General features: G+C 29.4%; 1 protein-coding gene across 1 annotated transcript; it reads right to left on the reverse strand.

Annotated features, from left to right (window-relative positions):
• On the reverse strand, positions 1 to 12,915 carry LOC107436085 (RNA cytidine acetyltransferase; the record flags this gene model as incomplete). The annotated part of the gene is given in 6 exon segments (XM_071184893.1): positions 1 to 189; positions 526 to 690; positions 6,336 to 6,508; positions 7,899 to 8,076; positions 9,231 to 9,279; positions 12,737 to 12,915. Coding segments are annotated over 6 exon segments (762 nt in total). The 3' UTR covers positions 1 to 171.
• Between the last annotated feature and the right edge of the window lie 1,269 nt (positions 12,916 to 14,184).

The raw sequence follows: 14,184 nt of genomic DNA on the forward strand, positions 1-14,184 counted from the left end.
AAAAAAAAAACTTTTATTACATATGTATATAACAATGGTTCATGCACAGTATGTACAAAGTATGAAATTTTGAGTATCACAGAAACCTTAAATGTTACAGGAGAACTTATCATTGCTGTCCATGACAGCCAATAGTAGCACTAAATTTGGGGTTCTTGGTACTAAATCACATCAAGTTTCTTCTTTTTCCTGCAAAATATAATTAACATGAAATGAGAGATGAATTATATAGTTCAGAAAGAGAAATAGAGAACTGAAAGTTTTATAAATTGCCAAAATCACAATTTAATTCTGACACACAGAATCAGAAAATGATTTGCTTTGCAGGAACATTTGATTGTTAATAGAAATCATAAAAATATTTTATGAAAATTTTCAAACGCTATCTATTACAGATGAATTTTAAATGAAGCATTCTGGTTTTTTTTCACCACCTCTGACAGGGTGAAATGGCATGACTTTGAAAAATTTATATAGGTTTTATAGTTAAAAGAACTACTTCACAGACTATTTGTTTGAACTAACCTTTGAGCTTTTATTTGAATTTTGAAGAAAGACTGAGTTTAAATAATTGACAATTTTCTTAACTGCTTTTCTAAAACATCCCATCACTTGCTGAGGCTCCATATTCAACTCATTGGAGGTCATTTCTATTGATTTGTTCTGTAAGCCTATACACAACAGAATGACCTAAAAATAAAAACAAAATTTACATTTTAAGTATTTTTAGTTGCCTTCTAAACATGTGAGTTTTGAACAAGTGAATCATCTTGAAAAAGTAGATTTGTCTTGGATAAGATTACACTATAAACCAAGAGTTATCTATTAAACTATAGTAAGAAAATTCATATTATACTATAATAACAAATATTCTGTAAGCCTATACACAACAAAATGATCTAAAAATAAATATGAACGAAACAAAATTCCCAATTTAAATATTTTTGGTTGACAAGATGGTTTTCAAACACTAAAATCTACACTATAAACAAAGAGACTGAACATGTCATAGATTAAACTATAATCACAAAATTCAATCACATGAATGTAAATGCATGATAAATGAAAGAATTTAAATAAGGTAAAAAAGGTTTTTAGAAGAAAATTACAAATATTTTCTAAAGTTTTGCTTACAGTACATAAATATAGCCTACACCCCCATTGCAGCGACTCTTCCAATATAAAAACTGATGCATAAAACCCCATTTGCTATTCCATAGATTTTAAAAGACGCATTATAATGTTCAAATTAAACTGTTCAATACTCAGTCATTTTCATTTAGAAAAAGTTTCAAAGAAATTATTTCCTTTGATATTGCCACAACACAATTAATTTTAAACAATAGGATGGAGAAGAAGTGGCATGACACCATTTTTTCTAAATCCTAAAGTGGTCATAAGTCATTCACAACTTTCTTTTCACAAAATACAATCATAAAATTTTCTTGTTTAAAAATTATTCTCTCTTTTAGAGAAATTTCAATCCCCCAGAGTAATTCATTTGTGATTTTAACAGTTAACTCAACAAATGTAATTTAATGAAAAAGTGGGTGTCACGTCACAATATGTGTGATGCCACAATAGGCATTTCTTAGCTTTGAAAATGTCTTTAATTACTTATTTTTTTAATCATTCTTAGCCTAATTTTTTTTAATTAAATCAAACCAATTATTTAATTTTTATTACAATTTATGAAAAGCTAATATAAAGTATTTTATTTTTTTCTTAACGATCAATGTAACGGCTAACATTTTACTTCAATACTAATGTAAGACTCATTCAAACACTGTACCGACTCCATCGAAAAAAAATATCTATTTATAACTCTTTATTTCTTACCAAAAATGTTTCAGTTACATGGTGTTACTAATTGTCACGGTTTTTTTAGTGATTCGCTTTCGCCAAACTATTTTCAAATTTACTTTTGATTATGGGGGGTTGGCTTTATTTTTGGCTACCTTATCTATGGATAAATCGCCAACCATGGATCTCTTCCCATGCTCCTAACTGTCCATTGGGAACAATTTTCATTAACTTTCAATTTGGAATTATTGGTGATTAGACTGGGGGTCTCTCAGTCTCAACTGTTAAATATCTATCCTAACAGAAATTCTCAATGTTAAGAGAATGATTTTCTTGATCCCTTTAAGGACTTCTTTTTATTTTATATTTTTGATATATTTGTCATATTCAATTTGATATTTACTTAATAAATCAATTTTTCCTACATGATTTTATTCATTTTTCTGGGATAAACATCCCTACATCCTATCGAAATTAAGATGCATCTGAAATGACCAAAAATATGCTTAATACTACAAGGATGTTACCACTAAATTGGACTGATCACCCCCACCATAGATGGCTACAAACCAGCATGAAGTAGTATTTAAGGATATTTTTATGTAGATGTATTAATGTAGAAAAAAAGTTGTGTTATTATCAATTTTTCTATTAGTTGTTGAATTGTTAATAAAGTAAAGCATTGCTTTGTTAAAATTGGTCTTCTTTTAACTATCCGTCAATAATATGTATGCACTCCAAATATAGTGACTAGGACTCGGCTATAAATCGATGCATCGTGAAATATCAATTTAATGCATATATTGGCTGGCCGATATAATGACTTTCGTTTTAGGCGTTGCATCAGAAATTTGGTTTAAGCCGTCGTGTAAGACAATGCTCACAGTTTAACGATATAACGATTTAATATGTGAAAATACTTGCCAACGCTATCACCGCGGTGACGAAGACTATTTTGACTTCGTCTAACTGCGGAGCTGTTCCTAGCGTCTAGCTATGAAGACGATGTTAGTTTCATGATGTTGAATAACGAAAAGCTCCTGGTTTCGTGCAAGGATCGGAGTTGAAATAGAACGCTATGCATAGATTCTTTATGCGCCATTTTTGTCTTTGGAAGTTTACTTTTCTTGAAGATTATTTTCAGCTGGACTTACTTTATTGTGTGATCGCTGTGCACTTTACTACTTAGCGATCGTTTCATTGTGCATTATTTCGTCACTTTTCTTCTTCTTTTTTTTTGTTGTCTGTCGGTATTTAACGATTCTTGTAAATTATTTTTTGTAGACCTACTGTTACTTGGCACTCGTTGCGCAATCGCTGTTATTTTAAATTTTCGTTCTTTGTTCTGAACTCAATCTATTAATGAAAAGAAAACATGAATAAAAAAAAGATTCTTAATTTTTTTTTTAATTATTGTTTTTCATTTTAAGCGATACAATTTAATAGGGGCATTTTGTATTTAACTTTGTTATAAAAAGCTAGTTTTTTTAAAAATTTATTTAATGCATGTATGTATAATAATTTGATTATTTTTAAACAAATAAATCTTCAGTCGTTTTTAATTTTAAAAAATTTGGCTATTAGCTAAAACAAATATTTTTTTTAATTGAATAAAAAGTTAAGCAATGTTTTGACGCTTTTTAATAATTTAACAATACTACTTAAAAGTTTTTTTTTTCTTAAAATTCTTTCAATACTTGTTTGTTTCATAATTTGTTAGACAGTCTGTATCATTTTTAAACAAATAAATCTATAGTCGATTTTATTTTCAAAAAAGAAAATAATAATAAATAGATAAAAAATATAATGAATGTAAAAATTTATTTTTACATTCATTAAGTATAGAATTAGACCATTAGTTAACACAACTTTGTTATTTTAAATAAATAAATTAAAAAAGGTCTAAAAATGCTTCAAAAGCACTATTTTTTTTCAACAAATAATTTAAAAAATGTTTTACTAAAGAGAACATTTCTTTAGTTTGTTTTTTTCCTTTCGTTTTTTTTTCCTTTTAATTTTTAATGTATGTATGTAAAATTCTGTTAGCTTTATTATTATTTTTAAACCAATAAATCTTAAGTGATTTTTAATTTTAAAAAAAATTAAAATAAAGATTGGGTTTGTTTTTACTTAAGACATTTAGTTTTGTAATAGATTTATTCCTTTTATTTATTTTTGATTAATTTACAGATTTCTGATAGATAATTTTTGAACATATGCTAAATTGCGATATATCGCGATGTCTAACAGACGATGTATCACGATCTAAAATTTCTTACATCACCCAGTCCTAATAATGACCTCAGATTAAAATGACTGGTTTAGCCGAGGCCACCATTATATTGAACGTTAAGTAAATAAATCATCTTAACTCGTTTCCAGCAGAATAAATGTATGAATTTAGCAAAACAATAGCTAAAACAAAGCCGAGGATACAATTAAATATGAGAAGAAAAAAAAACAAGTCAAGAAGGCACCTCATCCTGGAAAGAAAAAAAAGAACTTGAGTAGGGTAATTGAATTATATCGCTGTCAACAAGGATAGGAAAAAATCCTATAGATTTTACAGAATAATATAAATTTCATGATAATTGTTGCAAAATATACTAAATATATTCAGAGGGAATTCTAGGGATTTTTTATAGTCATCAAAATAGAAAAACTGCAATATTTTCCAGCTATGATTTCACATTGAATGATCTTGAAATGTTATGTATTATGTTTATTCAAAATTTTGAATAGTAATAGGCATTCAATTCATCAAAGATAGTTAACTGACTCACTTCATTATGTATTAGTGACACTTATTTAAATATTCAAGCAAGCAATAATCTTGCACATAAATTCTACTTCAATAGGGATTTTTTAACCCTTTCACGACGGGAAGCGCAAACGCACGCTCATCACTGAGGCTGGCAGTCTCTCTCCCGGGCCGGAGGGTTTTTTGCTGTTAAGCCTAAATCCATGAAATTACCGAAAATGTCATCTCGTTGTTCAATAGTGTTCCATAGAGTATTTAAATGACATATGCTTTATATACATTTCCATAAATACTTTATTTACTTAAGTTATTTCTTGTTTAAATATATATTTTACACGTTTCATTTTCATTATGTACTTACCATTTAATATTTTTTAACATTACAAATCTGAAAACTGAATATAAGACTTAATATTATTTTTTCGTATGAAAAATTTGAATACACTAACATTGCACTAAAAACTGGACCGCAAATCGAAATACCCAAAGCTGTAGCGAAAAAAATTAACCTCCCCTGGTTACTGTAAACAAATACCTCGTGCGAATTTAAAGAGCCGTCATAAAACATTTCTTTCTCCTCCATTCCTTTCCCCTAAAAACCACGTGTATGTGAGTCATACTACTCTCATTTTGAGTAGAAGGTCAAACCTACAAGTATCTGAAACCATATGGACATACAATGCCATCTTCTGGCAGAAATTTTATTTTTCAAAACATTCCAGGACACTGACACAAATGAGTGACAGCTGGAAGTGAACGAGAAAACGCTCTGGCACACCGGTGTGTCGGTCGGGAAGTGAGTGCGTTTCTTGCTGGCATGTATATGTGACAGACGGAGCGAAAGGGTTAAAGAAACTTAATTAATTTTAGGGAATTTTCTAAAATGTACAAAAACCAGGAGAATTTTTATGAAACTGGTAAAATCCAGTAGAGTTTGCAGCTATGACTGAATAATCACATTGTCTCTACCTCAAATTTGAGATCGTGTCAACAGGAACTTACTTAAAATCATCTGTTTTGAAGTAAAAAATAGGAGATTTACACAGAATCAGCTTTTACCTTAGAATAATTAGTATATAATCCAAACAATGCAAAATGAAAAAGTAAATGCTTTCACTTCTGCCACTTATGTGACTTCATAGGATTAGGAAGGGCACCAATTTACTTTTATAACAGAGAAGTTAAGGGTCTTTAATAATGTGAGCGATAGTTTTATGCTTGATTGCAGAAGTTAACCCCCTCCCCCCCACACACAAAAAAAACTCTGATTAAAAATTCCTTGATTATCAAACACTTTTGATTTGCTGACACACTTCTGGTAATTTGGTGCTATTGTAATTTGCTTAAATAATATAATTTCATTTAATATATTTCTTTGTATTACGAATGGTTTTAAAGAGTCTATTTATACACAAAATACTTTTTTTTAAAAAACTATTCTAAAGTATTATGCCTTTGTTATTGTTTATAATATAAATATGAATTTATCTGGCCTACTAATTAACTGCTTTGAGAGCATTTTTACAAGCCAATAATTCGCATGATAGGTTCACCAATGAGTGTCATAAAATTTAATTACAGGTTTATATCTACTCTACTCTTCTTTACTCCAAACAAAAATAAATCTTTACAAAAACTTTTTTTTTTCTTTTTATAATTAAACTGACATGTTTTATAAATCAGTACCATTAGATTTTATATCATTACATAATATATATATACAAAAAACAATAGTTTATTGCAATTTTAAAAATATATGTTTGATTTATACCTCTTGAAGAGACGACAAAAAGTGAGAGCCGAGGTGTCCGGAAAAATAGAGCTTGGAGATTCCTGGCAAAACATCGAGTATCAAGTGGTGGTCAATCAGATTGTTACTATAAGCTGCCAACCTCTTGAGCTGGAGGGGACCCACAAACCATTGCATCTCTGCAGCTGAGAGACCTTTGAGAAATATAAACAAAATTTTTTTAGTAGTAAAGACCACCCACTTTGTAAAGAAAAGAAAAACTTTGAGGACTACCCACTACTAAATGTACTAATAAAAAAATATACACAGTTGTATGCACATGCCGATATCTATACAGGAAGTCTCGTTAATATTATGACAAACTTCCAGGGGAGGCAGGGCACTTCACAAGGATTAAGAATTTCATGGAAATGTCCTGCTAGGGGAACTTTCCTATTAGAAACTTTTTTTTATGTTCGCCTTTGAACAGGTACTTTCGTTTATCTAAATTATCTTAATTCATGTTATTTTAACGTTTTCAAACAACTATTGTTGAAAATTGTGTTCAAATACACAAAAATAGCTATTTTATAGTAATTTGATTGTTTGGGGAGCTTATCAAGAAAGTCACCAAATCATTCATAAAAAGTGCTGTTTCTGTTCCTATTTCTTGAAATTTTTGACAATAGAAATCATGAAATTGAAATAAATAAAAGTACTGGTTTAAAGACAGTCAAACAACACACTCGTGATAGAAAAGTGCCTTGCAATGACAATTCCTTATGATGTGCCCTACCTCCCCTAAAAGCTCGTCTACAAATTTAATGGGCACGTATTTCAATAATTGCTAAAAGATACAATATAAAGATACATTTAATTAAAGATATATTACTAAAAGATACATTTTGGGAGAATTTGACAATTCTAGAGCCATTTAATGAGAGAGTTTTCAGAAACACAATTTTTTAAATATTTTGTTGTGGTAGACAAAAAATTGTTAGTCAAATTCATCAAATGAAGTATCTAACTATTCAAGCATTAAGTTAAAAAGCACTATTAGAAAAATTTATATAAAAAAGGTATAAGTTGGTAACTATGCCATGGTTGCCCACATTAAATTTTATGACTAGCTTGTATTCAGCTAATTGTAGTATTCGTAATTGGTATTTGGACGGGCTAAATACAATATGTTTCTTTCTTTATATAAAAATGTTCATTTATAAAGAATTGAAACAATGCATTTAAACATTACATATAATAACAGTAGTGTATCACTGGTTTAATAAGTAGAATATTTTAGGATCCTGAAACTAAAAGACCGCTACCCAATAAACAGCTATCATTTATGATAGATCTTATAATCCTTTTCTTAAACATAAAATTTTGAAAAATTTCCCTTTGAAAAGTTTTGAATTTGAAATAAAAGTTAAATTCTGGAAGAGGAAAGCTTGTCATTTTAGTAAAGTTACTGGTGAACCTCAAAACTTTTTTTACAAATGATTCTCACAGCTAAAAAAGTTGGAAACCACTATTTAAAGAGAAACACTCAACAACCAAAAATAAATAAGTGCTTTTAAGGATTTCAAAAACCTCCGCAATAATTACCTTTTATGGGTCTCAAATGTTTACAGTGCAGAACACTTAAGGCGAGTGACCCACTGAACGACTTGAAAGCAGAAGGCAAGAGGGATACAAATCTGGATGAAAAATCAGAGTAGAAATCTTTCAACCACTGATTCTCAGACTTCACCATCACACAAGAATGTTCACCAGTCACATCACTCTATTCAAACAAATAATTTAAAACTTTTAAAAACAAAATTGTATAATGTTCTCTGTAAGTAAATTGAAATATTTTTTACATATTTAAAACATTCAGATAACATTAGACTTCTTCAACAAATTAAATCTGCTTTTTAAAAGCTATTAAGTGCAAGTTGCAACAAATTTTAAAATTGCTGAATACGAAAGCTATACAACAATAAGAAATCAGTAAAATATCAAAAATAATTTCTTTAGTTTACTTGTTTTAAATATTCAATTAAGTACTTAAAAATGTTGACTAAGCCTCATTCAAATATTTTATGAATCATGTGTGGTGGTGACCTACTCGAACTTTTTCCAATTAGAAACTTTTTAATTTGAAAATTTTTTTCCTACCATTTCTAAAATACAATATATACAATTAGAAAAAATAATTTAACAATTATAAACATGCTTTTTTTCCTATTTCAATTATTTATTTTAACCATTAAAATAAAAAAAAAATGATAGTTAAATTAATTTGCCTCATGATTTTAAAGAGGTTTTGAGTAATGAAAACAAAATTAAAATCTTTCTAAAGTTACACCACAGTTTAAAAATTTTAAGTATTGCAAATTTAACTAAAATAAATAATATATTTTTAACATATTAATGTAATCTATTTTTAACCAGGTTTTCAGTTTTGTTTCTTTAATTATAAATTCTAATCATTGAAATTAAAAATAAAAAAAACAGCATTTAAACTAATTTTTTATTACTTCTAGGGGATTTCGAGTAATGAAAGCAGAAAAGGAATCTTAATAAAGTTAAGACTTATTCTAAAACTTTCTCTAAATTTAAAAAATTGGAATAATGCCACAAAATAATAACTTATTATTTTATTACATAACAATTTATATAATCAGATTGATACAATATCAGACGTGCCAACTCTCCCGCATTTTGCGGGAGTCTCCCGAATTTTGAGTTATTCTCCCGCCCTCCGGAATTGATTTNATATATATATATATAACCTGAGTTTCTTTTTTTGCATAAAAGGTAGTCAATAATTAATTACATAAATTAAAATAATCAAATAAAAATAAAATATCTTCAAACATTCAACTTCATTTATCTTCAAACATTCAAGAGTCAAGCATTAGTTTTTGAAAGGTGAAAAAAAAATTTATTTACTGTGGTTTGTCTGATATATAGCGGTACAAATCCAGCTCGTTTCCAAAATCTGTAACAGATAACATTAGCGTATCAGTTAAAACTAATATTGGGGATTTTTTTCAATCTTCTCATAAAAATAATTATTGTAGTGTTACAGTTCAAGCTAATAAGTAATATATTATTCATGTCAACATTTAACATAAAATTAAGAAATAATGTAAAAAACAATGTGTAATATTTTCCTGCTTATAAGGTCATCTAAAATTAGTTATAAGCAATAACTGTGCAAGGTGACTCGCTTTTGTATTGGCTTGTATTTGGTATGTAAGTCAACCTTTAAATTCCTGCTTTTTAAAAAAGAAACTTAAATCAGCTAAAATAACAAGAGAAATGCCTAAAACTGAAGCAGATAAGATATTTTAGAGTTCTCAGATTAATATTACCAATTCAAAACATGAGCTGTGTGTTGTATGTAAGGTGCTAATGGCACCTAAATATTATTTCTTAGTCGCAAAAATGGTTCAGCCAGACGTATTTTCAAAATTATATTTCTAGCCACAATATTTATTCTTTCTTATAATTTTTAGTGCAAAACTTTTCAGGTTTCCAAAAAAGGGCACTCATCACAAAAAAGAGAATTATATTTTACAAAAACTTTTATTTGAAGAATCACAATTTGCAACAGAACAGGGGCCAAACAAGTGATAAATAACATCTGAAAAAACTAACATCAATGGAAATGAAATTATGATGGAATAGTCTTAAATCAAACATTTCAAAAAAGCTCAAATTCAAATTTCGTATCTTACCCCTGGACACCCCCTGATACTAGGAGTGAGGGAGATGAAACTTGTAACTTTATGCCCATCATATAGCTCCGCCAGGAGTTGAATCGTGGGAGCAAATGTATTTTAAAAAGTAGGTGTCAAAAATAGTGACTGGGTAAAATTTTCTAATCATCAAATTTAAATTTTTATGAGTAAATTAGGAGTATCAACCACTTATTTTAACCCTAGTTGTAAGCTGTCTTACTTTTGTTTAAAAAAAATTTGATGTTTTTATAGTTATGTTTTCATTGTATTCATGTTACAGAAAAATTAAGTTTTATAATTAAGCATCATTAAGCATGTTTCGAGAAATATACTGGCTTTATCAGACATTTTGAAAAAATGTTCTAAAGCTTTAAGACTGAATTTTGTGGGTAAGATATTAATCCAATATGCGTAAGAGAGTTAATATATTCATTTTAAATCAAGCTTAAATTGAGTAAAAACTTTCTTAACTTAGCTATCACTTAAATATTAAAAGTACCCTAGCGGCTTTATTACAAACATAAAATTAGATCTTAAATTTAATAATGTATTCTTAATGAGGCTTACATCAATGTTCATAACAAAATGTAATAAAGCAATGTAATTATGTTTGTAATAAAGCAGCTAGGGTATTTTTAAAATTAAAATGATCGCTAAGTGAAAAAAGTTTTTTTCTTTTTACATTTTGAGCTATTAGGCTACCTATTCTTAAAAGCTTGGCAGGTGTCAAATGGGGATGTGGTAGAGAGACTCTCAACATGACATATAAAATGTATATTCGACCGATACTAAATTATTGCTGTGAGATATTGATCTCGGCAACGGGAGATGTGATACAACGTCTGGAGGTATTTCAAAATCAGGCATTGCGCATTATAACCGGAGCTGTTAAAACTACTCCCATTTTGGTAATGCAGTTGGTTTCGGCAAACCAACCAATGATCAACCTAATTCAGAAAAATGCTTTTATCCTTCATCAGAGACTTATTCGGTTGCCAAGTAATTCTTATTGGAGGAATTATGATAATAATAGACAAAGAAATCTGAAGAAGCAAAATGGTTTCCTACAGTGTGTCTCTCGCCTTGAACAATACCAAGACATAAGAGCACTGAAACCTGCACTGCTGCTTTTGACAAACCCTTTGGACTATAGTTTCCTTGATGTGCGGTTGGACCTGAATATAAAAGTAGATAAGAAAGAAATGAGTCCAGAGCAAATAAAAACTATTGCATTGGATACAATTGAGCAGCGATTTCCAGCTGGGGAATGGATACATATATACACAGATGGTTCTCTGACTGTTAGGGACCAGGGGGCTGGAGTTTGAGTTTTTAGCAAGCTTTTCAGTTTCTACTTACCCGTAGGAGCTTACTCAACGCATTTTGATGGAGAACTGAAAGCTATCCATGTGGCTCTTCAACAACTATCATTGACCCAGAACTCTTTCAAGAAAGCAGTTATCCTTTCAGATTCAACTTCAGCAATGCAGGGCATCTCCTCTTATCAAGAGTGTAAGAACATGTTAGTCAAACAGTGCCAGGAAACCATAAAAGAACTTTCCCACAAGATATATTTTCAATGGGTACCCTCACACTGCGGTATTTATGGAAATGAGATGGCAGATATGCTTGCCAAAAGAGGAGCTGCGGTTCTCCAAAAGCCCAAAACTAAAGCAAGCCTCCATTCCATTAAACTGCTGACATCACTCATATATCAAAGACTTTTAGAAATTTTGCCACTCGAGCTTGCGATGGCAAGCCTTGGAGTGTTCTTTTAACAAACTCAGCTTTTATTCCTGACCACCCGCGATCAGTTGCGGTTTCAGCCTTTAGACTATTAACGGGGCATGACTGTCTACAGAATCATTTATTTTGCATTGGACTAGCTGATTCACCTTTATGTGTTATATGTGGTGGTGGACGGCCAATGACGGCAAAATTTAATTATAACACCTTAATTTATGCGTAATATTTCCATTATTATAGACGCAAAGATTAATTTTTCAGTAATTAGCATTTAAGGTTTTTGTTTTTTAGTGAGATAATGTATAAATATATCAAAATTAGACATCCCAAACAATAAACTATTGTTATCGAACAATATGTAACTATAAAAGTGCCTTTACATGCTTTCTTTTATTTAACAGCTAAAGTTAAAAACTGAAATTAAAAAGTGATGACGACGACCATTTAGCCTAACTTTAAAATTTTATTTTTTAATACTAAAAGGAATACCAAGAAATGTACCAACACTACATTTTTGAACAGAAATAATTTGTTAGTTGAGTAAAGCTTGACAGCTAATATCACAAAAGTGTCGAACTTATTTCTTACAGAGATTCTAAAAAGCATCCTATCCTTTAGTTGTGATTTTCGAGATCTGTGGGGAATCGTAGCTTCAGCTTTGAGTAAGGAATGAACCAGCCCTTCTTCTGTTTAGCCCTGGAGAGCTGACAGGTCTGTATAATATTAAAGATTTCTTTTAAAAATAAAAATCCTGTAAGGTCTGTTAAGATAAATCAATTTGTAAAAAGTTCTTTAATGGTACATTTTTTTTTAAATAACACTTGGTACATAAAGTTAATGAAATATTTAATTATGATAGAAAGCAGTGTTTCTTTGTGTTTGACATAAGTTTTAAAAAACAAATATGCTCTACAAAATCATTATTGTACGATTTGAACATAAATGCATACCATACAATATACTAACTTTAACAATTCTGTTGTCAAGCCATACGAAACTCCGATGTATTCAAGCCTTTCTGGAGGTGAATCTTTCAATTCATAGAGTAATGGCATAACTCTACTTTCGTTCAATGATGCTGAGTCATTGGTTTCAGAGTTATAATATTGGCACAATAGTTGAAGGGCTCTCTTTCCATATCCCATCTAGAAGTTAACAGAAATTAAAATCAAGTAAAAAAAATAAATAATTGTTCAGGTGTGTATTCTGTTATACTTTATGTATACATGTGAGGAAAAAAAAAACTTTATACATTTGATCACATGATATATTTATACAGAAATTTTTAATAAAACCAAGTGATGAATAACCTCCGCACGAAAAGAATATTTTCCAATACATTCTTTTTAAAAAAAAGGATTACAAAAAGGCAGAAAAAAGAATAATTTAATTTATAAAATTACAAACAAAATAGAGAAAACAAAGCTAAAAAATGATTTTTTTTTCTATGTTATTTTTTTGCATAAACCAAACTTTAAATACAAAAGAGAAATAATCAAATATTTTTTTTAAAATAACCTTGTACAGAAAAAAGTAGCGCTATTTTAAAAATACATTTTTATAAATCTGCTTTTTTCAACAATAACGTTGACAGGGTGCTAAGCCAAGTTTTTGAACAAAAAATAAGCACCTTTTAAGTACTTTTTAAGCACTTAAAAAATATTTAAAGCACTATATACATTAACAAATTACAAAATAATTTTCAAAGACTTTACATGATCATGATAAAATAACCTGTTGCTGACACAGAACTCTTTTCAGTGGAAAATGAAGCCTGCAATTGAGAATATCATGCAAAATGCATCAGACTTGCACACGAGAGTGCAAAAACCTCACCGAACTCAGCTCAGTATACACACATGGGGACCCGCAAGTATATCATCAAACACGTAAAATGATTGGCACATTCATACGCTACGGACCGACGGTACACCGAAATGCATTGTGTCTGAATGAATTTAGAATTTTGAATAGAACAATATGAAAATAACGCTTTTGCATAATACAAGGTGAAAATCAATATGGTAAAGAAAAAAATCTCATTTTCGAAACGGGGAAATTAAGCACTTTTTAACAACACTCAATAAAAAAAGCACCATTAAAGGCTTTTAAAACATGAAAGTCAAAAATAAGCACCTTTAAGCATTTGCACCACGGTTGAGGTGCTTGAAAAAAAAAAAGAAGAGACCGATTAGCTGGCAGAGTCAGCTAGAATATTATCAAAAAAAAAAATTTTCAATAAAATGTGAGGTAAAGGTATGACACCTTTTATTTCAAAGTTTAAACAGATATTAAAAATTTTTAAACAACTTAATTCTGTTAAAAACTTGTTATAGTTTAGACAATGAAAATGACTGTTTAAATTTCGTCCAAAATGAAATTTACGTTTCCAAAGAAAGATTTGGTACAGATTA

Source organism: Parasteatoda tepidariorum, chromosome 9 (genome assembly GCF_043381705.1).
Source record: "Parasteatoda tepidariorum isolate YZ-2023 chromosome 9, CAS_Ptep_4.0, whole genome shotgun sequence".
In the NCBI taxonomy this organism is placed as follows: domain Eukaryota; kingdom Metazoa; phylum Arthropoda; class Arachnida; order Araneae; family Theridiidae; genus Parasteatoda; species Parasteatoda tepidariorum.